The 22,108-nt window shown below is 42.6% G+C and overlaps 9 protein-coding genes across 10 annotated transcripts in view; 4 read left to right on the top strand and 5 right to left on the bottom strand.

Moving 5' to 3' along the window:
• Positions 1 to 25: 25 nt before the first annotated feature.
• BDBG_02536 lies at positions 26 to 2,324 on the bottom strand. Of its 2 annotated transcripts, XM_031720829.1 has the most exons (4): positions 2,288 to 2,324; positions 1,792 to 2,153; positions 827 to 1,699; positions 26 to 760 (listed from the first exon to the last, which is right to left on the bottom strand). In XM_031720829.1, the coding sequence occupies exons 2-4, from the start codon at positions 2,067 to 2,069 to the stop codon at positions 757 to 759; spliced, it is 1,155 nt and encodes a 384-aa protein (XP_031577140.1). In that variant the 5' UTR covers positions 2,070 to 2,153; positions 2,288 to 2,324; the 3' UTR covers positions 26 to 756. The 2 variants fall into 2 exon arrangements, with proteins under 2 accessions (XP_031577140.1, XP_031577139.1); XM_031720828.1 differs by having other exon boundaries at positions 1,792 to 2,324.
• Positions 2,325 to 2,545: 221 nt separating this feature from the next.
• On the top strand, positions 2,546 to 3,109 carry BDBG_16595 (uncharacterized protein). The gene has a single exon (XM_031724519.1). It carries the CDS (start codon positions 2,791 to 2,793, stop codon positions 3,091 to 3,093), a length of 303 nt encoding a protein of 100 aa, XP_031577138.1. The 5' UTR covers positions 2,546 to 2,790; the 3' UTR covers positions 3,094 to 3,109.
• Positions 3,110 to 3,654: 545 nt separating this feature from the next.
• On the top strand, positions 3,655 to 4,034 carry BDBG_16594 (uncharacterized protein; the record flags this gene model as incomplete). The annotated part of the gene is made up of 2 exons (XM_031724518.1): positions 3,655 to 3,819; positions 3,852 to 4,034. 2 exons carry the CDS (start codon positions 3,655 to 3,657, stop codon positions 4,032 to 4,034), a joined length of 348 nt encoding a protein of 115 aa, XP_031577137.1.
• Positions 4,035 to 9,851: 5,817 nt separating this feature from the next.
• BDBG_02535 (uncharacterized protein) lies at positions 9,852 to 10,526 on the bottom strand (the record flags this gene model as incomplete). Its single annotated transcript, XM_002627818.2, has 2 exons — positions 9,852 to 10,283; positions 10,381 to 10,526. 2 exons carry the CDS (start codon positions 10,524 to 10,526, stop codon positions 9,998 to 10,000), a joined length of 432 nt encoding a protein of 143 aa, XP_002627864.2. The 3' UTR covers positions 9,852 to 9,997.
• A 186-nt stretch (positions 10,527 to 10,712) lies between these two features.
• BDBG_02534 (PhyL protein) lies at positions 10,713 to 14,093 on the bottom strand. The gene is made up of 3 exons (XM_002627817.2): positions 12,808 to 14,093; positions 11,700 to 12,637; positions 10,713 to 11,603 (listed from the first exon to the last, which is right to left on the bottom strand). The coding sequence occupies exons 1-3, from the start codon at positions 13,411 to 13,413 to the stop codon at positions 10,790 to 10,792; spliced, it is 2,358 nt and encodes a 785-aa protein (XP_002627863.2). The 5' UTR covers positions 13,414 to 14,093; the 3' UTR covers positions 10,713 to 10,789.
• Positions 14,094 to 14,219: 126 nt separating this feature from the next.
• Positions 14,220 to 16,268, bottom strand: BDBG_02533 (uncharacterized protein; the record flags this gene model as incomplete). Its single annotated transcript, XM_002627816.2, has 2 exons — positions 14,220 to 15,598; positions 15,799 to 16,268. The coding sequence occupies 2 exons, from the start codon at positions 16,266 to 16,268 to the stop codon at positions 14,992 to 14,994; spliced, it is 1,077 nt and encodes a 358-aa protein (XP_002627862.1). The 3' UTR covers positions 14,220 to 14,991.
• A 7-nt stretch (positions 16,269 to 16,275) lies between these two features.
• On the bottom strand, positions 16,276 to 18,359 carry BDBG_02532 (short-chain dehydrogenase). The gene is made up of 3 exons (XM_031720827.1): positions 17,942 to 18,359; positions 17,074 to 17,842; positions 16,276 to 16,971 (listed from the first exon to the last, which is right to left on the bottom strand). The coding sequence occupies exons 1-3, from the start codon at positions 18,029 to 18,031 to the stop codon at positions 16,838 to 16,840; spliced, it is 993 nt and encodes a 330-aa protein (XP_031577136.1). The 5' UTR covers positions 18,032 to 18,359; the 3' UTR covers positions 16,276 to 16,837.
• A 524-nt stretch (positions 18,360 to 18,883) lies between these two features.
• Positions 18,884 to 21,397, top strand: BDBG_02531 (uncharacterized protein). The gene has a single exon (XM_002627814.2). It carries the CDS (start codon positions 19,556 to 19,558, stop codon positions 20,801 to 20,803), a length of 1,248 nt encoding a protein of 415 aa, XP_002627860.1. The 5' UTR covers positions 18,884 to 19,555; the 3' UTR covers positions 20,804 to 21,397.
• Positions 21,398 to 21,972: 575 nt separating this feature from the next.
• The window catches only part of BDBG_16593 (uncharacterized protein), a gene marked incomplete at its 5' end in the record, with an annotated part of 1,721 nt that continues 1,585 nt past the window's right edge, over positions 21,973 to 22,108 (top strand). The window contains one exon of the mRNA XM_031724517.1: positions 21,973 to 22,041. Within this exon, the coding sequence (XP_031577135.1) occupies positions 21,973 to 22,041 (69 nt within the window). The remainder of the gene's footprint in view (positions 22,042 to 22,108) is intronic.

Raw genomic sequence — 22,108 nt, 5'->3', positions numbered from 1 at the left:
GCTTAGTGGGCCTATTGAACTCCATGGGGCCATCCATCCCGAGGTTCCTTCTAGCCCAAACAAACCAATCGAGAATTTCTTATTATTGCGCTCCTTACGCTGTATTTTATTGTAAATGTGAATAGTAGCTTGGACGAAAATGAATACATCTATATATTAATATAGTTGTGTCTATATTATATTCATATGCAAAAAGTGTGGAATGTCTAGTTGAAGGTAACCTTCTTAAGAATCGAAATTAGAGAAATCAGATGGAGAGCAAAAGTACTTTAAGAATGAGGGCCCGTCCAGTCTCTCCCCCGCGAGATGTGTTGGCCGCTTTTCCAAATGGGGTATCCGCGACTTGAGAAACAATTTAAGGGAAGCTTAGTTTGTCGCAGCCCCATCGTATCAACCCCGGCGGCACTAGTGCTTCCTTGCACCACCATCGTTTTGTGATGCGTCCAAGCCCCAAACTCCGGGGATTCCTGTACGAGTAATTTTCCACAGGAATAAACTAGGAGAGGAAATTGCCCAGCGCTGCACCAATGCGACGGTATGGCGGGTACGGGATCGCTTTCTGAGCCACATTCGCCAAGCGGACCATTTGTGAGATTTGACTGAGTGTATGTCTGTTATATCCAACGAGCTACTCTGCAAGCGCCAGACATAAATTGAACATGGATGACAAGATGTGATTGGTGAGTTAGTTGCATCTCCAGGGACCCCGCACTGAACTGTGTTACTATTGGGCTACGCACGGGCATTACCCCAGCATTATCTAGCTATCGGTTAGTTTGGAAAACCATGGCTTTTTCGAAGGCGTTCAAAATGAGGGGTATCAAACCTTTCGAATTCTGCGAGTAAATCGGCCATAGTATTCATGCTCTTCTGGATCTTTGGGACAGCCTTGCTGCGCTGCCTCTTCACACTGTTGTTCGCCGGTCCAATAATCTCGCGCTCAGTGGCCCGCTTCCTATTCAGCAGTCCCACATTGGAGTTTTGGATCTGCCGATGAAACCAAACTGACTTGTGCTTCTCCTTATAGTCTTTCGCATCTGGAGCTCCTAGAGAAAACTCAAGTAATGGTAGTGAGCGTAAATCTGACGCTTTCGAGTTGGCTGCAGCGTTTGCAGACGTAATATAGTTCGTATAGCACTCGTAGATAGTTTTGTTGGTGGCATTGACTCTACGAGTGCTCCATCCATGTTGTTGACCTACGCTCTTTGCGCTATTGTCAGCAAGCTGCCGACAACCCACTACAATGAGAGTCTCGAGCGACGGGAACTGATCCAGGTATGAGAAAATGCGCAAGGTAACGTCAGCCTGTAGGTGCAGCATCAATACTCGTAGGTTGTTGAAGGCTTTACTAGAGACTGCCAGTTCGCTCCAGCTCCTCACTACGCGATCGGTTAACTTGGTTATCGGTGCATCGTCCTCCGGAATGGCTGTCGATTTAACAGGAAAAGGGGCCGTGATATCCAGTGCCACCAGGTTGGTAATTTTGGATATCTCAACAAGTTCATGGAGATCAGCATGATCTGTTGAAATGGTCAAAACGGTACCCCACTTCAGAGATGGGGAGTGGATCAACCGGGAGTAGTCATGGAGGGACATCTTTTTCGTGGAGGCTTTTAAGGAATAAAAGGGTGCTATTTCTTTGAACTCCAGCTGGTACACTGTTGTGAATATTTTCCAGATATGCAAAGTTCTCTTTCTGCTAAAATTTCGGAGTTAAATGGGAGCCCCCTTAGAATAGAAATGGGGATGTCTCAAAAATGTGAGCCAAAGGTGGATAGGTATATTGCTCACCAGCGCCCTAAACAATCCCATAGGTACTTGGCTAGTTCCCAGGGGAAGTTCGAAAAATGAAGTGCCGTAAGTGGACGCTGGTCCGAAAGAGTTTTCCTCATCGCCATATGCTTCAAAGAGTTTGCGCCATAAGGGCTGCCTTCTTCCCACCCGGCAGGAAGGTAGGGCGATTCATGGCTCCAGCATGGTCCAGTGGCATCCGACGAATAAACGAATGATCGAACGACGCGGTCCGTATATACCTGGCCACTGCCCCGATCATATCCTCTTCTGGCCATTTGGCTCCGGAAACATTATTCTCCACGCCTGGGGCAGCGGAGTTCAATCCCACGCAAACAGCTTCTCGCGCAAACGATTGATTTCTTTTGAGAACTCACAGGGGAACAGTTCAAGGAAGTTAGTTCGGGTGTTTTTATGCCTTTGGGACAAGCGAACAATCACTATAGAGCTCTTAACCGCGCAATCCCTAGGCTTGCAGCAATTGGGGGCCTCTCACCTCTGCTGGATTTTCGACTCTTGATGTCGAACGAAATCTGAACATCTTTTGAACATTTGAAGCTCAGGACGGCCTAAAACGGAAAGGCGCTAAATGAAACGGGCCCATACTAAATTAAGTTTAGTGAAGATCTGATTAAGCTATATATAGCTTAGCGTGTCTCGCTTGATCTAGATATCAAACTTTATTTCCACTCCCATTCGATCTGGAGCAGTATTCCCATCTCACCGGCTTGTGCAGCGGGGGCCCTCGTCAAAGGGAGTCTCTCTTTGGCGGACGCATTATTTACTCTTGCTATTTTGTGTATTTTGCTGTTAGTCTGACACAGACTGGTGGTTTTCTTTTGCGACTAGAGATCCTGATTTTTTTTTGGACTACACGTGGCATATGGGCCTTCGAGGCAGCTGAAAATTAGCCAACTCTTTTTACCTAGATATAGCCGCGCTGTTTCTATTTGTTGCTTTCTGTTCTATGTGTGGGAGCGAATTAATGGCGCCCCCATCATGACAGATTCAGGGAACAAATTTGGAATGCTATCTCTCCCGGAGACATCTCCTTGGGAGATACGAACTGCCCATATGCCTTATGAAGAACTCAGTGCCTCATTCATACCGTTATTTTGCTTTTGTTTATCATGTATAACATTCCTCCTTGAAATTTACGTTCAACTTGTTGCACGAGTTTTCCAAATTTCCAAATTTCTGTACTTCCCATGTTCCATTTCCACAGATGAACATCCTCATGTCGTCACTTTTCTCCTCAAAGCTAAAAACGCAACGGTCAAGTTTTACAACCAAGGAAAATGATCCGAGTGACCTTCCAACACCTGGCTACTGCGGTTCTGGGAGCAAATCGACGTTTTCAAAGATGAGGAAGAGAATGCCTCCCCCGATAAATATCTCCTTGGGCGATGCCAATGTTTTTTTATAAGCGGTATGAACCCAGGTTCACAAACGACAGGCTCAGAGATCCCGTGGTCACCTGCCTCACCACCAATTCACCCGCCTCACGGGTGCGTAATACGTAGGGAGGAGTGGGAATCAGCAATGGTAATGTCTCCACCACTTTCACCGTGTTACAGTTGCCAGCGCTTCTGGTCGACACCAGTTGGACCCTCCCAACTTCCTCGGACTCCAAGGACCCAATGCTTCTCTATTTCTGCTGGATTGCCCGGCTCCGTCGTTGGCCCACCTGAAAGCGTGGAGTTGGATATTGCCTCTACTCCGATTAGAAACTTTAAATCTGTAGAAAACGGCGAGACCTCCTGATTTGATAAACAGACCTGGGTGGGTGATTACTCAGGGATATTTAATAGAGATCGTTCAGAGCCACAGAACAGGAGAAGAAATGATAAATTATGTGCGGATATGAATTTCTGGGATCTCCTCGAAGTGCTCCCAACCCTTTCTGCGGATGGTATCAGGGAGTTCTGGCATCCGGCTATGGTTCAGCAAGCTGAACGCATAGATCGTAGAAAGCTAAATTCGAGTGATGAGGCCAGGGTCCCCTCATACCAATCCCTACAGCCCTCAGTAGGATTTTTATCAATTCTGACTGTGACTAGTTTCAGGAACTGTACACATTGGCAGACCTTGAAACTGTGAAGCAACACTGTGAAGAACGGTTAAATGCCAAAGAAACCGAGATCACCGAGCTGCGACAGCTTCACGAGTGTCGTCTCAACATGCTTTGGTACAAAGACCACAGCAAACATACTGTCAGGAAAAAAGAGGTTATACACTACTGAACGCCACCAACATCGTATTACTACAATATTTCTCATCATCATCATCAGCTTACTACAACACTCATCTAATACTCGCTTATGCTAGCTCTCTTGGCTCGCACATATATTTTACTATAAATAGCTCTATCTTTTGTATGAAATAGATATAGGAGATAGGACATGAATAATATAACAAGCAGATCTTGATACACATAAGATTCATATGTCTTCAACATATTCATCTGTGACACTCAATTCAACAGTTATGAGCCTGATAAGCAGCATCTGAAGAGAAGCATAATACATCACAATCTCAATCCTCATTCAAATTTGACAACAATCATTTGAACTGAGATAATTGATTCTCATTTGTATACAGTTCAATCTACTTGACTGTTATATCTGATTCCTGGTAAACAGCATCTGAAGAGAAGTGTGATACATCAATCTCAATTCTCATTCAAATTGAACAACAATCATTTGAACTGAGATGATTGTTTCTCATTCATATACAGTCTGAAATACTTGACTGTTATATCATACACTGATTTCAATCCTCATTTGAACTGATAACTATCATTTGAACTGAGATGATAGATTCTCACTAGTATACATTCTGATATACTTGACTATTATACACTCTGAATTCTGATCATATCTATTCAAAATACTCAACTGATATGATAGATAAGACAATGTCTAGTACAACTGTACATCTTAGCATTTCTGAAGATTGAAAACTTTGATACAAGCATATGCTAGAATATGCAAAGAACAAGAAGATATCAGACTTCATCAATCTTGATAAACCTGATATCTTCTCTGAACTAGAAGAATCTCTGAAACCTGAGTGTTCAGAAGAAGTCACTGCAGAGGCTAAGATAGTATATAATATCAAGATCACTGTGTGGAAAATTAAATATATGAAATATGAGAAAATGAATGAAGGTATGACAAAGATATGAGATGTTATATAAAGAACAGTGAATGTCACAGAGCTATAACATATACATAGTAAGAATAATAATATGAAGAAGATTATCTATTTATTAAGAGATTAACTCTCACTCACAACCGCGGACTATCAAGATAATGTGAGAACTCAATATCATGATCTCTGTAAAGCACTGAAAAACAGAGATATAGAGAAGTAGTTAAATGACTGATCACTTATCAAAGATAATATCAAAGAGACAGATATAGCTGAACAGTTCAACTTAAAGAAAGATTTCTTAAATGTGAATCTAGCTATTAATGCAGATTATATACAAGCATGAGCTAAGAATATCTGATATGATAAAGATGTCATATCTTTGATAGAGTTAGTTAAGAACTTCAAGAAACAGTATAGAGAAATAAGTATTCTCAAAGAAGATAAATCTATGAACTTCACTACTCTAAATGAAAGATCTTAGCAATTATTACTAGTGATATTCAGAAACTGTATCTGCAGAGCTTGTCATCAATATACTCAGTGCTACTATCTCAATTTATCAAGAAAGTCATCTGAATAAAAGAAAAATAAGAAGAAGAGAACTCAGATTGATCAAGCTCTTAAAAATCAAGAATTGAAGAGATATGTTGATTGTGTGTTATCAAGAGATTCATTAATAAATACAGATATGATAGATGTCAATGAAGCAGTTCTAGAAGGAATAATTCTGAAGTAATCAGATTATTAATCTATCAATCATTAATCTATTAATTAGCAGATCTGAAAAATATTAATAAACTCTTTAAATTTATACTTCTATCTCTAAAACTTCTGGATCTTTGATACTGACACAGAATAGTATATATATAATAATCAAACATATTTTCTATTCTTTACATCTGTGAACAAGAATGCAGAAGTCTATACAGATGATTTCAGCACTAAAGTTAAAGATTATGAAACTGTTAGAACTATTATGATAAATGAAGCAGAAAAGCAGTTCAATGTCAATCTCATTAATACAGCTTATATACTGAATTTTCATACAAATATCATCACATGAAAACCATGTTTTTATATAGAAGACATCTATTATGATGAAAAAGACTTCAGATTGTGAAAATGCACAGATAATATAATCTTTGTATATATTAAAGTATTTAAGAGATTGCTAGTTACAGAATATAGTGAAATAGCTGTTTTCTCAACTATCTTAGAAAAATTCACTACTGAAGCTGATACAGCTATCATATTATATATATCTAATATCACTATATCTTTAAATTCTTCAACTTCTTCAAATTCTTCTTCTAATCTGTTAAAACACACTTCAACAAATCATTCTTTCAATCTGTTAATATACACAAAATCTTCTTAAAAATCTAAGATCTCTATAGCTACTCAGTCTACATAATATAAGAGATTAGAATATTCATTGAAAATCATCATTCAAAAGCTTGTAAATGATGCAACTGGTGTTCAAATCATCAATCTAGAAGATGCTGCAGATAAGCTTATCACTGAGCTTTGCAAACTCTGTCATCTATCTAATGTAAAAAATTAAATATCTAGACATTCTTATATTAGATCTCAAATACCATTTGAATGCCTATATATGAATATCACACATGGCTCTACACAGTGCTATAATAGTGAGTGTTATCTCATATATTTTATATATAATTATCTATGTTTTCATATAGCTATAACAGCTATCTGAAAATCAGAAATCTGAAAAGCTCTTAGATAAGCTATTAATTGAATTAAATATTAATTTAACTATACTATAAAGATCATTCATATTAATAATAATACTGTAATCAAGAAAGCAGATAATTTCATAAATTAAGTGAATAATGAAGATCTAGAGATGAAGTATTCTTCAGAGTATATTCATGAGTAAAATGATACAGCAGAGTGAGCAGAAGCAATATTAATAATAAAGATAAGAACTCTATGAATAGAATCTCTTCTATTATAATCACTTTTTTCTGAGATCACACTAGCTGTTATCTATCTAGCAAACTGAACTTCTACTAGAATTCTAGATTGAAAGTCATCTCTACAAGTATTGAAAGAATTTTTATAAATTAAATCACACTTCTATACTTATCTTTGAATCTACAGATATTGCATCTATATAAAGATATCAGATGAAGTCTTTAATAGAAATCACTCTCAGAAGCTAGATCTCTGAGTATATATTGAATATCTAGTTAAATATGATTCTATAAACATCTATTGAATTTGAATTCCACACTTAGAACAGATAATAAGAGCAAGAGATATAATATTTAATAAGAATAGAAAATTCAACTCAGAAGATCTCTACATTGAAAGATAACTAAGAGATTGAGTATCTAAGAAGATAAAGCTTCTATATATAAAAGTTCAAGAATCATCAATGACTTCTATCAATCAATTGAAAGAGATTATAGATGCAGATATTAATGTTTTTCATTTTAAAGAAAATGCTTAAAGCTCTGAAAAAATAGAGAAGAAAAATAATGTTTCAATTCTTTCTATATCAGATTTAACATCAGAGTTAACAGATTCTGATATTGATATTAATACTCATTCAGCTATAATAGATAGTTAAATATGAAACATTGCATTTAGAGCTCATGATATCAGTGCTAACTTTAATAAAGCAAATATCATTAATAACTGCAGAACCTGAAAATATAGAGCTGCTCATCTTATAACAGTTTCAAATGTTAAAAACAATTCATTATAAATAATCAATAAGATATTCTCTCAATTACATTCAGACTTCTACAAGTCTTAAAATTTATTTTCTAATACTGTTTTTACAGTTATCAATAAAACAGCTATATTAAGAATTCATAGATCTCAACTGCTAGATTCACTGAATCACTGAGCAGATATTAAAAAACACTTATATTATGAAGAATTTGAGAATACTGTTAAGTAGAAATGAAATAGTATATCTCTACAGAATATATATAAAATTACTAGTAAATTATAGAGAGATATCTTAATTATCTCTCTATAATAAGTATTTATCTACAAATTCAATGATAAAGATTTTCTTTTGAAATATAAAGCTCATATCTATATATACAGAGATCTTCAATCAATCACAGATCTCACTATAAAAGCTTATATACTAGCTGTCAGAGATCTCTGAATCTTATTAGCTTTAACAGCAGTATTTAATCTAGATATGAAACAGCTAGATGAAATCAATGTCTTCATTAATAGTAATATTAATAAGCTAGTATATATGAAACTATCTAATAAATAATGAAAGTTGAAGAGAATGCAAAATTTAAAGTGTATAAATTATATACTAAAACTTCTATAAGTACTATATAGATTACACAGATCATCTCTTCTCTGATTAAATAAACTATCTTCAATATTAAGAATACTAGGCTTTATCTCTATATCAGAGAATTGATGTCTCTTCTTTAATAATTAATTAATCATTTTCTTCTATGTGAATGATATCATCATTCTATCATGACAAGAAGATTTAAAAGAAAGAGATTAACTAATCAAAGATCTTAAAAACACCTATGAGATCTGACAGATAAGAGATTTGAAATGATTTCTCAACATATGAATAATATGTAATTATCTCAACTTGAAGCTCTGACTATGTCAGAATGCCTATATTGATAAGATAGTTAATACATATCATCTCACACATGCCTGCAAGGCATATACCTCACTAACTGATACTCTGTTAGAGCCTTTTAATAAGTCAGCTATATCTGCAAAAATTCATCATTATTAATAATATATCAGCTTCTGCATCTATTCAGTGATAATAACTTACTCTGATATTACTTATACAGTGAATAAACTAGCTATGTTTATAATAAATTCATTAGAACATCACTTATCAGAGATAAATAGAATGATATCTTATCTATATAATACAAAGAATCTTGCTATTCAATATAATGATAATATTGACAGATCTCTACAACTTAATCTCAAATCTGATATCATTGAAGCTGTCAGTAATGTCTTTTTCACAGATAATCTGAATCATCACTCTATATAAGAATATATCTTCAAACTATTCAGTGAGACTGTTGATTGAAAATTAAATAAATAGATAATTATAACTACATCTATCACAGAAGCTGAGCTTATTACTATCTTATAAGCTGATAAGAAGTCTATCTGATGAGATAGATTCTTTCAACATATTTAATTTAAACCTGGTCATAAGATCTGTATTTAATGTGATAACTGTCAAACTGTTAACATTCTTATGAAGAAAGATTTCTCTATAACCATGAAACTTCATCACATTGATATATATGAAAGCTGGCTCTGAGAACATGTTCAATTCAGTGATATTACAGTTGATTGAGTGTCTACAGCTCAGATGCCAGTGAATGGCCTCACTAAGGCTCTGCCACACCAGAAACATACAGAATTTGTCAAGATACTAGGCCTAGTTGATATATCAGATATCATCAAGGTGCAAGCAGAATGATGATATAAATGATCTATCTTGATATAATCTCTATAGATTCATCTACACTCTTTTTATTGCAGCTTCATTTACACTTTCATTTACATGTTACATTTGCTGAAGAGGGTGTATCAGGAAAAAAGAGGTTATACACTACTGAACACCATCAACATCATATTACTACAATATTTCTCATCATCATTATCAGCTTACTACAACACTTGTCTAATACTTGCTTATGCTAGCTCTCTTGGCTCACACATATATTTTACTATAAATAGCTCTATCTTTTGTATGAAATAGATATAGGAGATAGGGCATGGATAATATAACAAGCAGATCTTGATACACATAAGATTCATATGTCTCCAACATATTCATCCGTGACACCCAATCCGACACATACTCTAGCACAATCACGATTCCGATCAGGCTCGTATCCCTCCAGAACCCCAACCTAACCTCCCCCGCACGCCTCAAACGGAACACAGCCACAAAACTATCACCACGACCCCCTTCCCTAACGACTCCAAACCCAACCCAAACGCCAGCCTCCAATAATCAAATCTCATACTCACCATGAGACTCAAAACACTACGAAGTCACGACAAGAACCCTCAAGCAAGACCTGCAAGAAAAAGACGCCCAGATAGCCATTCTTAACAGAAAAGTCGCCCAGTTACTAAACATGGATCCTGTACCAGCAGCGACTTCTTTCTCCTCCTCGTCCTCATCATCATCCTCATCTTCATCATCAAAAGTAGAAGCTGTAGCACGAGAAACAGGAACACTCCATCTCCTGCCGAAAGTAGAGAAAGACCTACCACTCCTGCCCTCGTCACCCAGGCGGCGGCCCCGCCACAGCGATTCGAACTTGTATCTGAAGCGAACATACGGAGGGAAAAAAAAAGGTGTCTGGTTTCTTCCGGTGCATAAGAACCGAAAGAAACGCAAAAATTCCCACCACCCGCACACACGTTAAATCACCCCGTCCCCCGTAGGCCCTGTTATCGCGACGCTGGTATCTCCCGTCTGATACCTGGTTCCCTGAATTTTTTAATGAATGATTTTGTTTCTTATCTTCTGTGAATTTCAGTTTTAAGGTATTCCCTGAGGCTGCCATGGGCCGTGGCATCGGTTTTATCGTCGAGCTTTTACGTATACATTCCGGCCCACCCCCCTTTTCGTTATTCCTTTCTTTTCCAATATCCCTTGATCATATTTCCCCCTTTTTCCTATTTCAGCCCACAGGAACCCAGCTCAGATACGGGCATAAAATGACAATCACATATTCTATCGAGAATAAAGCCGAAAAAAAAAAATTGGATCAACATTATCTCTAATAATACTCTAAAAATATCTATAAAACCAACCTATTCACAACATTTATACACGCCCCTTCCACTTCTTGCACTGGGGGCCCCGCAGCCTATCCAATCCCCACTTGTCATCCACCTCATCCAACAACTTCATATCCGCCAACGCCTCATTCCCCAAAACGTCCTTCAAACTCACTAACTTAAAGCTAGCCAACGGCGCCGTCCCACCAGGTGCAGGTAGCTGATTCGCATCATCATGTACAACGATAAGTCCGTGGGGGAAATCATCTGATAGCCGCGTCCCTACCGCTGCCACGCCATCCGTATTCGAGACAGCGTCAATGAGCCCATCGGCCGATTCCCCAATCGTGAATGTGACGACGTGCTCGTGGGGTGCGGCGCGGCGGAAGACGGAAAACCCGCTGACACCCTGGGATGACACGATTAGGAAACCCTGCGACGCGGTCTTACCGGGAATAAGCGTGAGGCCTTCGACGTCCGCGAAGAGCGTTCCATCCCCCACTTTGGCGACCAGCGTACCCTCGCTACGGCCATCAGGCTCGGCATAGTGGCGCCATACACCGGTTGGTTCTTCACCGACAAAGAGCACACGAGCGTCCTCGTCCACGACGCAGCCTTCAGTCTTGCCTCCGGAGCCGCCGGTAAAACTCCGGACGAGAGTTGTAGATATGGTGCCGTTAGACGAGATGGACAGCTCGTATTGGAGGTATTCAGTTGATTTGGAGTTGACGAAGAGATATTGTTTGCCGCTGCTTGGGGAACGGTAGGTGCAGGAGCCGTAGACCTTGTAGCCGTCCTTTGTGGGCTGTGTGCCGCCGGGGATGTCCTTCAAGAGCCCTTCGCGGGTGATTTCGAATAGGCTGGGAGAGAGAGTTTTAGTAGGTTTCTACTTAGGGCATTGAGGGAGGAGGATATTGTGAGTGGATAGGTAAAGAAAACAAGCGTTTCCCACTTACCACAACGTGTGATCTTCTCTGCAAGCTGCGTATGCGAGATCGATCGTCCTGTCACCAGCTTTCATCCCATAGATAACGTCGACATTGTTAGGCTGTCCTGCTTTCATCACTTGGAGTAGCTTTCCTGTGAGATCAAACACGGCTAATCCCGCCCCTTCGGACGACTTGGTCGTAGTTATAATTGTTGACTCGTTAGCAGAATACGGGGAGATCCAAATGGCTGGGTCATCTCCGTCTCCACCGTTGGCATCCGTTTCGAACTTAGGTTCCACGATGATGAATGAACAGTCCGGTCCAGCCCAGAAATCGTTGCACTCGCATACGTTGGGCCCGACACATTTGCCTTGGTTTGAGCAGCCGTTTTCGCAAGTAAAGTCTAAGCATTTTTTGCCGGTGAATCCCGCGAAACAAGAAAGTGAGCCACCACCGTTGTCAAACCCGTTCTTCTTATCTCCGTTCGGGAAACCCTTTGGTGGGCGTGGATCATACTTTGTGTTAGCCTTGAGTCCCAACTTCTTGAATACTGGTTCCAAAGAGCTGACACCGAATGATTGCCCTGCTTCAGACTCCAAAGCATAGCTAATCAAGCCAGCAGGGAAGTTGGTACTTTTCTTCTGACCAATTGACAAGCCCTCAATCTCGATGTCCTCTAGGCCAGTGAGTTCCACTGTTCCCTGAAGCTCAAGCTTTGGTGAGTAAATGCCAATAGTATACTCGCTAGCAATAAACAAGTATGTGGAGGATTCGGTAACGTATATGGCCAGTCCAGTGACGTCATCCTCAGCTTTTCCAAGAACGGTAATTTCAGGAGTAGTCGTTGAGTCTTCCGCCTTGAAGGTATAGACGGACTTATCATCGTCCGCTGAGAAGTAGACCGTCCCTTCGCTGGGAGAAACAGCACAGGCATTGGGCTCGACGGGAATGTCGAATGATTGAACCTTTAAAGGTGTTAGCACGGAATATAGACGGACACATCAATTGGCCTTCTCTTCTTGTTTTTTCCCTTTTTCTTTTTCTTTTTTTCTTTTAGTCCGAATAAAATGGAATTTATCCAAAACGAAAAAGATCTTGTACTGTACAAGAAATTAACGCAGGCGAATCTACAGACCTCGAGAATTTCAAACTTGGTCCCATGCCTCCTGACGATGAACTGCACCGCCTGCTTCTTCCCAAACAAATAAAAGTACTGATTCCCAGTTTTGGGGCTGCGCCATGGACAGAGAGCAGACCAATCGCCCAACATCACCTTCTGGTTCGAGCGGCGTTCCTCGGCGTCCGACATCTCATAAACGCGCAATACGGAGTCAGTAGCAGCAATAGAGACAACAATGTCTCTTCCCCCAACATCGTACATCAGGCCTATCGCCTTGGTGCGTCCATGGGCACTAGCTGCCAGCTGCGGCAGGGTATTTGTGGCGGGATCCGCGGCGAGATTCCAGGATCTCCATCCGCCGGTTGCCGCGCTCCCGTCATTGCCCACAAGCAGGGGCTCTGCATTCTCCTTACCATAGTAAACGAGTGCAAAATCCCCGTCGACTTCTTCGGTTAAACTAGATACGGGAACAGTCGCGGTTGTAGGAGCAGCCGATGTAGGAGCGGCGGCCAAAAGCAAAGTGAGGGAGAGAGCAGTTGCAGCTGCTGTAAACGAGCGCAGGTGCAGCATCTTAGGGTAGGCTAGAAAGAAGGAAAGAAGGATAATAATAATAGTACTCATTAGGTAGCCATGATAGAGATGAGCTCAAACGAATCTCAATAGGAGGGGGGGGTCCTTTTGACGTCTTATATGCCATTATTATTTTCGAATAGGGACTCGGATTCGACCCGGACCCGACCTAGTCGAATGCCCACGCTAGCCCCACACCACACCACACACCGCTGCATAACCCACTCCCTGTCAGCGCTGTGGCTTCCAGAAAAATAGGAGTCCGGGCTGGACATGTTCTCCCAGCCTCGGGGAGGCAAGGTCAACAAGGCCAACCCGATCCGTCGCGGCTGCTGTATTGTTATCTGCTCTACCTGTTTACCTGGGAGTCTCCCGGTGCGTATCGGAGCATTAGAGTGGACCTGTGTCGGTCGAGTTAACAACGTCCGGCAGGAGTAAGTAAGCCCCTCAACGCGCCATTGTCCTGATGATGATTAGTGGCTAGGACACTACGATTGCAGAATCAGGGACCCTTCAGCCAGTCTGTAGTCTGTACCTGGTACCTGGTGCAGAAACGTAGGGCATCCATAGTTCACCAGTAGTACCAGATAGGTAAGGGAACAGACAGTGTGAGCCCTGGAGATATCCATCCCCAGTTAGCGTGAGCACTAGGGAATAGTGAAGATACATACCAAGGCAGGTCGCGGCGTGCAGGTGGAGAGTGGAGGGAGGTGAGATGATGTTGTTGTTCCAACTGTCGTCGACTCGTCGATTCTCCAGTCTCTCCACGGCCGGAGCCAAATCGGCTTATCTAAACAGGGCTTGGCATCTTAATCCCAACCTCTCAATGGCAACCGCTAACTTCCTCATTAATTGGGCAATGTAGAGCTCTCAATGTCATTCATCGGCATCCACGAACATTCTTTTCTATTTTCCTCTCTCCCTTCCTCTTGACGGGTGGATCAAAACCGAATATCATGCCGAATGGCCAGAATACATAACAATGCGCAGATGCAAATTAGCCTGATAGCCACGAGCAACGACAGGAACGAGCTCTTGACGATCATAACACGGAGGACGATGGCTCCATATGATTTCCTTCGACTGATCTGAGAGTAATGGCAGTCAGCGAGCAATGGCCCTGCTTTTTGCTGTGACCTCTCCAGTTATATGAGAATTTTTTGGCTCTTGAGAATGGACAGGAGTGCAAAGAAACAACTGACAAGACCCTCTCTCAGTTCAATGACGGACAAGTGTTGAACCTAGCTAGGGTGTACACTTGAACATAGTTCAAATGGCTCTTGTTTATCAAACAAGTCTTCAGTGTTGGTTCAAGCATGGGAGCTCTTGCAAGTAGTGGAGGCAGTGCGCGAGTATTCTCGTGCTCACAGAGGGCCAATGCATTTATGCTTTAATGGCTGCATCCTCACGCATTTCCCTATGAGTTTGGCAAGCTAAGACGAAAAAGAAACAAGGAAAATCTGTGATATATTGTCCATGTGAACGCAGGACATGCACAAATGCCCTTGGGTTGTCACGGCCAATTGAGAGCAAAAATCCCCTCCATACCCCACCAGATATAACTCCCTAAATTTATGCACGGTCTCATGCTCTCCCACGCCAATATGGCGTCAAGCACCTTTTCCTTATTCATTCGCATTCGCCTGACAAATCATCTAGAATCCAATAGCCCCGCTCCTTTCTAAAACGACTGCCCACACGACCAACATCATCCTCAGCAGCCGCATGAATATCAACATCCAATTCCCCCACGCTCCTCCACAAGCGCTCTCCTTGCGGATATCGCAAGCCTCCCCGCACAGCAACCCGTCTCTCTTCCTCTCCCAGCCCTGCAATCAAATGGCGGAATGTGCTGTGCCGAACTGCTACTTCAAACACTTCCAACCGAGAAGGGTGAGCGAGCAGTTTCCGCGCGATACGATCAGCTCGGCTAAGAAACGCAACTAGTTTCGCGGCCTTGTCACACTCACCATCGTAGTCTTGGAAATTGAATAGCGGTGGCTCTATGTCGCGAACCAAGAGATACAGTCTGCGTAGGCCTGGAAATATCTCTCGGGGCAGCAAGCATAGGAATTCCTCTGGCAATGCGTGCAGCCGGACCCGAGGGATTAGCTCGAGGGAAGTAATGCACCCTAATATACCTGGGGGTAGACGGGTCGGCAGTCGCGGTAGACCGCCGAAGCTGAGAATGCGGACTGTGTTAGTTGAGTAGAAGACGCCGATGGTCTCCGCGTACCTAAGAGCAAGGTAATTAGTAAGGTAATTTTGCCATTTTATTTAATAAATCAAAGAAAGCAAAAGCTACCCCATGTAACATTTATTCAAAAATTAACTTAAAAATTAAAAGAAAACTAAAAATAAAATAAATAATAAATAAATAATAAATAAATAATAAAAAAATAAAAAAATAAAAATAAATAAAAATAAAAAACTCACGCCATCCGACAACTCAACAACCACCCGATAATCCCAATAGGATCCCTCAACCCATCCAACCCCCTCCCATATTCACGGTCACAACGATCCTCCCACGGTGCGCACCCTGGACCTGAAAACGGACAGAAACAAGGCATGCGCGTCAACTTATCTCTACCGCTATCTTCAATGTGTACCACCCTATTGCCAAAGGCAAGGATATACAGATGCCGTCGTAGCTCGGGGGGTAGTTTGTGGAAGAGTGGGCTCCTGCGCACGGCTTGATGAGGATTCCTCGTCGTCGTCGTCGTTGTTGTTTCTATTGTACTACCGGTCGAGGAGGGCCAGTCGATGATGATATCTGGCGGCGGAGTCCTTGAGAGGAATTTATATATGGCTTCTTCGGTTGCCTGCGGGCGCATGTGTTGGGATGTCCAGCGGTGGGTTGACTTGAGGGAAATGAGACGTTTGATGCGGTCGCGTTTGGCCATTTAGATATATATCCTTATATTCTTTTTTTTTTTTTTTTTTTTTACTCTCGTTCTGTTTATGATTTCCTTATCGCTGGTTTTGCCAGGTCTTTTTCATTTTTTGTTTCTGGCAACAGTTCGCTCCGGTCTTTATTTTGGGCGCCTGATGTTTAGGCTGATTCGCTTCAGGACTCGTAAATAATCGTGGTGGCGTTTAAGGCGTCCAATAATAGCTAGGTCGATTAGGGATATGGAAGATGGGAAATACATCTGCCTTTATTTCCACTCACACGATGATAATGGAGATTCTAATAAAGCTGCAGCTGAGCTCGTCACATCAATCCCCTTAGACCCTGCATTTCCCTTGCATCTTGACACAATAGAAAATGGTCTGTTACCCAGAGAGCCCTGATACCTTTGAACACTACACACTAGTTAACCTTACTTATTCACCTACTATTTCAACTGAACATTTTCAGCATACACCTCCCAGCACGATCAGTCACCCATCATAAGCGTATACAACACGTACGCGTACAGTAGTAGTACATGGAAAAGAAAAGATAAGAAGGGATGAGAAAAAGGGCGGCTTAAAGATAAGGATTAATTTGCTTCTCAGTCCACTCCCAAAACTTCAGCGCCGTTCCATTACCTCCCTCTGCCTCAGTTTTGGTTGCTTCTATCAAATCTTTCCGAACAGAAACGACCCGTCCCCATGGTATAACTAAAAATAAAAAATTACCGCAATAGTTAATATATTTAACACCGCATATCCCCGCCTGCCAGCGAACGGAAGAGGGGGAAGAAGAAAAGAGAGAAGACTCACTCCAATTACCTGGCTCCTTGCCAGTGACATCCGGAGACAACCCAGCGAAGAGCTCAGTATAAGCCCCAAGCACAGGCGAATATAGCATCGGGCGCGTCACCGCCTTGAACAAAAACGCTCGATGCCGCGAGAGATCCGAAGCAAGATTCCCCGGATTCAGCGCTACGCTGAGAACCCCATCGGCGCGATATCGCTTCGCAAACTCGGCGGCATACAGGTAATTCCCAGCCTTGCTGATGGAGTAATTAAGATACTGCGATGATTTGCTGTCGGTGAGATTATCCAGTTTGTCTAGTGGCACGCCGACTGATTTTGGCGCGCCTGTCTCCATGGCGATCGAGGAAACCCAGATCACGCGGACTGTGTTGGGCGGCTCCGTCTTCGCTGTGGATACGAGTGTTGGGGTTAGTAGTTTTGTGAAGAGGAAGGGGCCGATGTTGTTGACGCCTAGTTGAAGTTCGTAGCCCTGGGCTGTCTTGGAGCCCCTGGGCGGCGTCATGACGCCAGCGTTGTTGAAGAGGACATGTAGCTTGTTCTCCTTGGACAGAAAACTTTCAGCGGACGATTTGATAGTTGTTAGATCGCTGAGGTTGAGGGGTAGATAAGTTAGTTCTCCCGTGGAATCAGGGTTGGCTTTTAGAATCTCCTTGATCGCGTTATTGGCCTTGTCCTCTGAGCGTGCTGCTATGTAGACTTTTGCGTTCTTGGAGAAAAGAATTTGGGCCAGTTCCTTGCCAACTCCGGTGTTTGACCCCGTCACGATATAGACCTGGATATAGAACTATTAGTACTTATGGCACCTGAAGTGAAGAAATGAAATGGAAAATAAAAAGTCCCCTGCATGAGAATGAATAGACAACCTAGTTACCTTTCCCTGTAGGTCCGGCAAGTTTTTCTCCGTGAACAGGGGGCGTGGAGGAAATACCTGCGTCCAGAGACTATGCACAGTAGAGAACATCGTCGCCTTTTGATGTGGAAGTGATAGGATAGGCTTAATGCTCAATTACAGATCTGGAGCCATGAAATAGAAAGAAAGAAAGAAAGAACCATCTTAAACCAATATTTTGTCTATTTCTTTCGAACAAGCAAAGCTAATAATAGATGCAATGATGTGGGCTGATTGATATAGAAAACATGATGCCAATGGATCCAGAAGAGTGGAACGCCAAGCACGGCCCGCGCTAAATCCTGGGCCCTTTAACCTAAGTTAGGTGGTGGACGCTTATCGCGGCTAAGCAGGGTAGGTAGGGTCATTCCTCTGTTGTTTATTTATAAGGTCACCTTTCTGACCTTTTGAATGGTTTTTTGGCTCTCGGAGGAGTCTAATTCATATTATTTAAATCAACATCCTGGGTTGTAGACACAGCACGCAGCAAAGCAAAAATAGGCCTAAGCCGTGTTTGTTGGGAATAGAGTTACATATTTTAGCACCAGACCAAAAGAAAGCAGAGAACAATATAATTCAAAGAACCATGGGAATAGTTAAACGTAGAATTTAGAGAACCAAGCATGCAATGCAATAACTACATCTCTTCTTCTCTCTTCTTCTTCTATCTACCTAATAATATACCTGCACGAGACTCATAATGCCAAACAACCAACATCTCCTGACCTGGCCCAGTGACACCAGGAATACGGAGTAGAGCTGGCGAGGACAAGGACAGAAAGGACAATAAATAATAAATAATAGACAGGGCTGATCATTGTGGGCTTTCCTTACGCAGTACTGCTTGTTAGTTAGTGAGTTCCTTACTAGAGCCTGCTAAAATAAATAATACTGATTCCTGACACCTTTTTTGCTAAGAATAAAGAGTTATTTACTATTAGCCCCCAACCGCCAGCTCATGTCATCTCATTCTCATGGTCTGCTGCATCACGAAAATACCCAAGCCTGCTTGTCCCACACATCCATTATTACTACTATGTATTTGCTCTGTCCTGTCAGGCTGTCCTGTCCAGCTGTCAACCGCCGGATGGCTGTTTCTATGATAACCACACTCACTGCCTATCAGTTGGCGCCGTCTCTCGCCGCCAACCAAGAGCAGCCGCATTGTTGAAGATGATCACTTGCGGTGGTGGTGGCTCCTGATTATGTGCGGGGATTATGTGCGGGGGGGCCCCCCGGGGGGGGGGGGGGGGTGTGAAGGGAGGAAAGCGGTCCTTCTTCACCTCACATGGCTGCTTGTTGCTTGTTGCTTGTTGCCGCCAGACAGACAGAAATAGATAAATAATCTACGCTGTTGGACTCTTTCCAACATGACCTCGTTGTCCTGGCCTGTTTTGTGTTCTTTCACTCGTTGTCCACCGCTACTTCAAGAACTATTAAGTTGATATCTTCCTCACCTGTGCTCATTCCTTGGTCGGATAGTTCACTACTTCGAAATCGAAAACGTTACTTGACTTCACTTGTTCACTCACTCCGCGTCTACTAACTAACTAACTAGATCCCTCTGTGCCTCCTCTGCTATTCACTGCTACTACTATGCTTCCTACTCAGGCGCGGCGTAAGAAAGAAACGCCACAAGAACAAGAAACTCGGTCCAAAGGCAACTTCGATCGTGTCGAGAATACCCTTTCCATTCGCGCTCCCCTGCATTTAACACCTCTCTTAGGAATCGTTGCTTCGTTGCTGGGACGAGGAAACCCTCTAGTTCAACCTGCGAACCCTGAGCAGCACAGGGTATGGCTCCTAGATAACACCGCCTACAGATCGCCGGGCGGCAGATTCCACAACAGAAATCAGCCATGGCAGGTGGAGATAGTCGCATGCATCTTCATCAAGCGCGGTCGTGAGGAGGTTGGCAAGTTCGTCGCGACTATAGCGGACGCCATCGGGCTAGATGGGGACTTTGGGCTGAATAAAAAAGAAGTTCGCGAGCGCATGACTGAGCGAGTACAGCCGTTTGTTGATTCTATAGCCCCAGCCCGCTCCATAAGCCTGGATATACCACTCACGCGCCACACTATCGTCAAACGGAAGCTAAACCCGTCCAATAGCCACGGTATCATCTCCCAGATAGTCCGGATCGGCGGGTCTGACATCGTCGATGGAACTGTTACCCACCCCTCATTAAGACACTGGGACCACAAGGTGTCGATGGATACCGAATTTGCCTCCCCGACCGGCTGGCTGATGATCTCCGACGTCGACGACACCGTCAAGTACACCCAGACCAGCGACGCCGTCGGCATCCTGCGCACCACCTTTGTGGAGGAACCACGCTCCATCACCGGCATGCCCCGTCTCTACAAATATATCGAGAAAGAACTCAAGCCCACCTGGTTCTACCTCTCCGCGTCACCATACAATCTATACCCATTCCTCCGATCCTTCCTCCGCGAAGAGTACCCACACGGCACGCTTATCCTACGCGATAAATCCTGGATGGACCTCAGCGGGCTCCTGAAATCCTTCACGAAGGGGACACAGGCGTACAAAGTCGACCGCATGGAGAAGCTGTACCGCTGGTTCCCGAAACGGAAGGTCATCTGCATCGGCGACTCAACGCAAAGCGACCCGGAGGCGTATGCGGAGATCTACCACAGGCATAAAGAGTGGGTGCGCGCCATATATATCCGGCGAGTCATGGATGTGGGGAACATGGAGGAGAAGAATAAGGAGAAGCGCTTTCTGAAGGCGTTTGAGGGCGTGCCTGATGATGTGTGGAGGGTTTTTAACGATCCGGAGCATCTCTATCAGGAGGTTGATATGTTGCAGCGGGGAGAGTAAATGGGGGTTAGGTAGCTGGCTGGTTTGTTCTTCGGCTTCTTTTTTTTTTTTCCGGCTCTTTGATGATTTTACGGGCTGGTTTCGTTGATTCATTGCCATCGGTATTGGGGTTGGGCGGGAATTTTCGCGACGACGGCGTTTTTCTAGTCGGTTTCTTTATCTTTTTCCTTTCTTCTTGATTTCTCCTGTCTTCTCTCCATTCGCTACGGAGCCAACAGCCTTTTCATACATTACACCGGACGCTGTTTTTTATTTCGGGTTAAGTGTTCCTTTTACCTCCATTTCCTATTTTATAGTGTGTCGTCTTTGACTCGCCTTAATGTCCATATACCCCTTGTCGCATTTGTTTCTGTATTTCTTCGTTTTTATTTTCATTTTTATTTTCGTTTTCGCTTTTTTTCGTTTACTTCTTAGGTATGTATGTATATCTAGATATCTATACGGCACAAACTACTGCCCATCCCAGAGTTCGTGAGGAGGGGAGCGGCGGAACTAAACTTGGTGTCCCGCCGAACATGTGTGTGAGAGAATGCAATGTGCTGATTTATAATTTATAAATGAATTGAGAAAGAAACTTGCATTCACCGAACGGAATATTTCCGTAACCATTGATCAATTTTTTCTTAGCCATCCCGAGCGAACAGTGTCTATATTTTCCACGGAGGGGGAGTTCGGGATAACTAAAGGTTTTATTTTGCGACACACTCTATATAGCCCACCAGCTAAATCCCGTATTGATATTGACGTCACAAGCCTGGCAGCAACTTCCAGTATATAGGGCTTGGCGGCTATCCTCCTCAATCTACTCCGTACGGATTGCTTCGATGATTATATATTTAATCTTTTTTAATCTGCTGTTTAATATAATTCTTGAGTGAGAGGGAGGATAATCAATGCGATATATACCATACTACTGCCCTCGATTCTACCTCCTGCATTCGCCCCTTTGCTCCTAGCTTAACCAAACTCACCCTTCCCTTGGAAAATAATGAATAAATATACAAAACACCCCGCCCTCCTCACCATGGACCAAACCCCGCGAACCCACACCACCACCCTCGCCGAGCAAGACAACATCCCCCCCAAAATCCCCGCCCTCTACATGCCCCTCCCGCCCTCTCTGAATTAACTTGAACTTTGAATCATGATCAAATGATTCTTTTATATCAATGAAAACTGCAGTTGAGACAGATCTTCATGCTTTGCTATTTGAATATTATGAACAACTGAGACACAGTGTCAATTGTAGAACAACTGGTTTTCTATCTTTTCATTTATTCACTGAATAAAGAGAATTACTAATAG

The sequence above is a fragment of the Blastomyces gilchristii genome (genome assembly GCF_000003855.2).
Source record: "Blastomyces gilchristii SLH14081 genomic scaffold supercont1.3, whole genome shotgun sequence".
Lineage (NCBI taxonomy): Eukaryota > Fungi > Ascomycota > Eurotiomycetes > Onygenales > Ajellomycetaceae > Blastomyces > Blastomyces gilchristii.
This window is presented reverse-complemented; position numbering and strand designations above follow the sequence as displayed.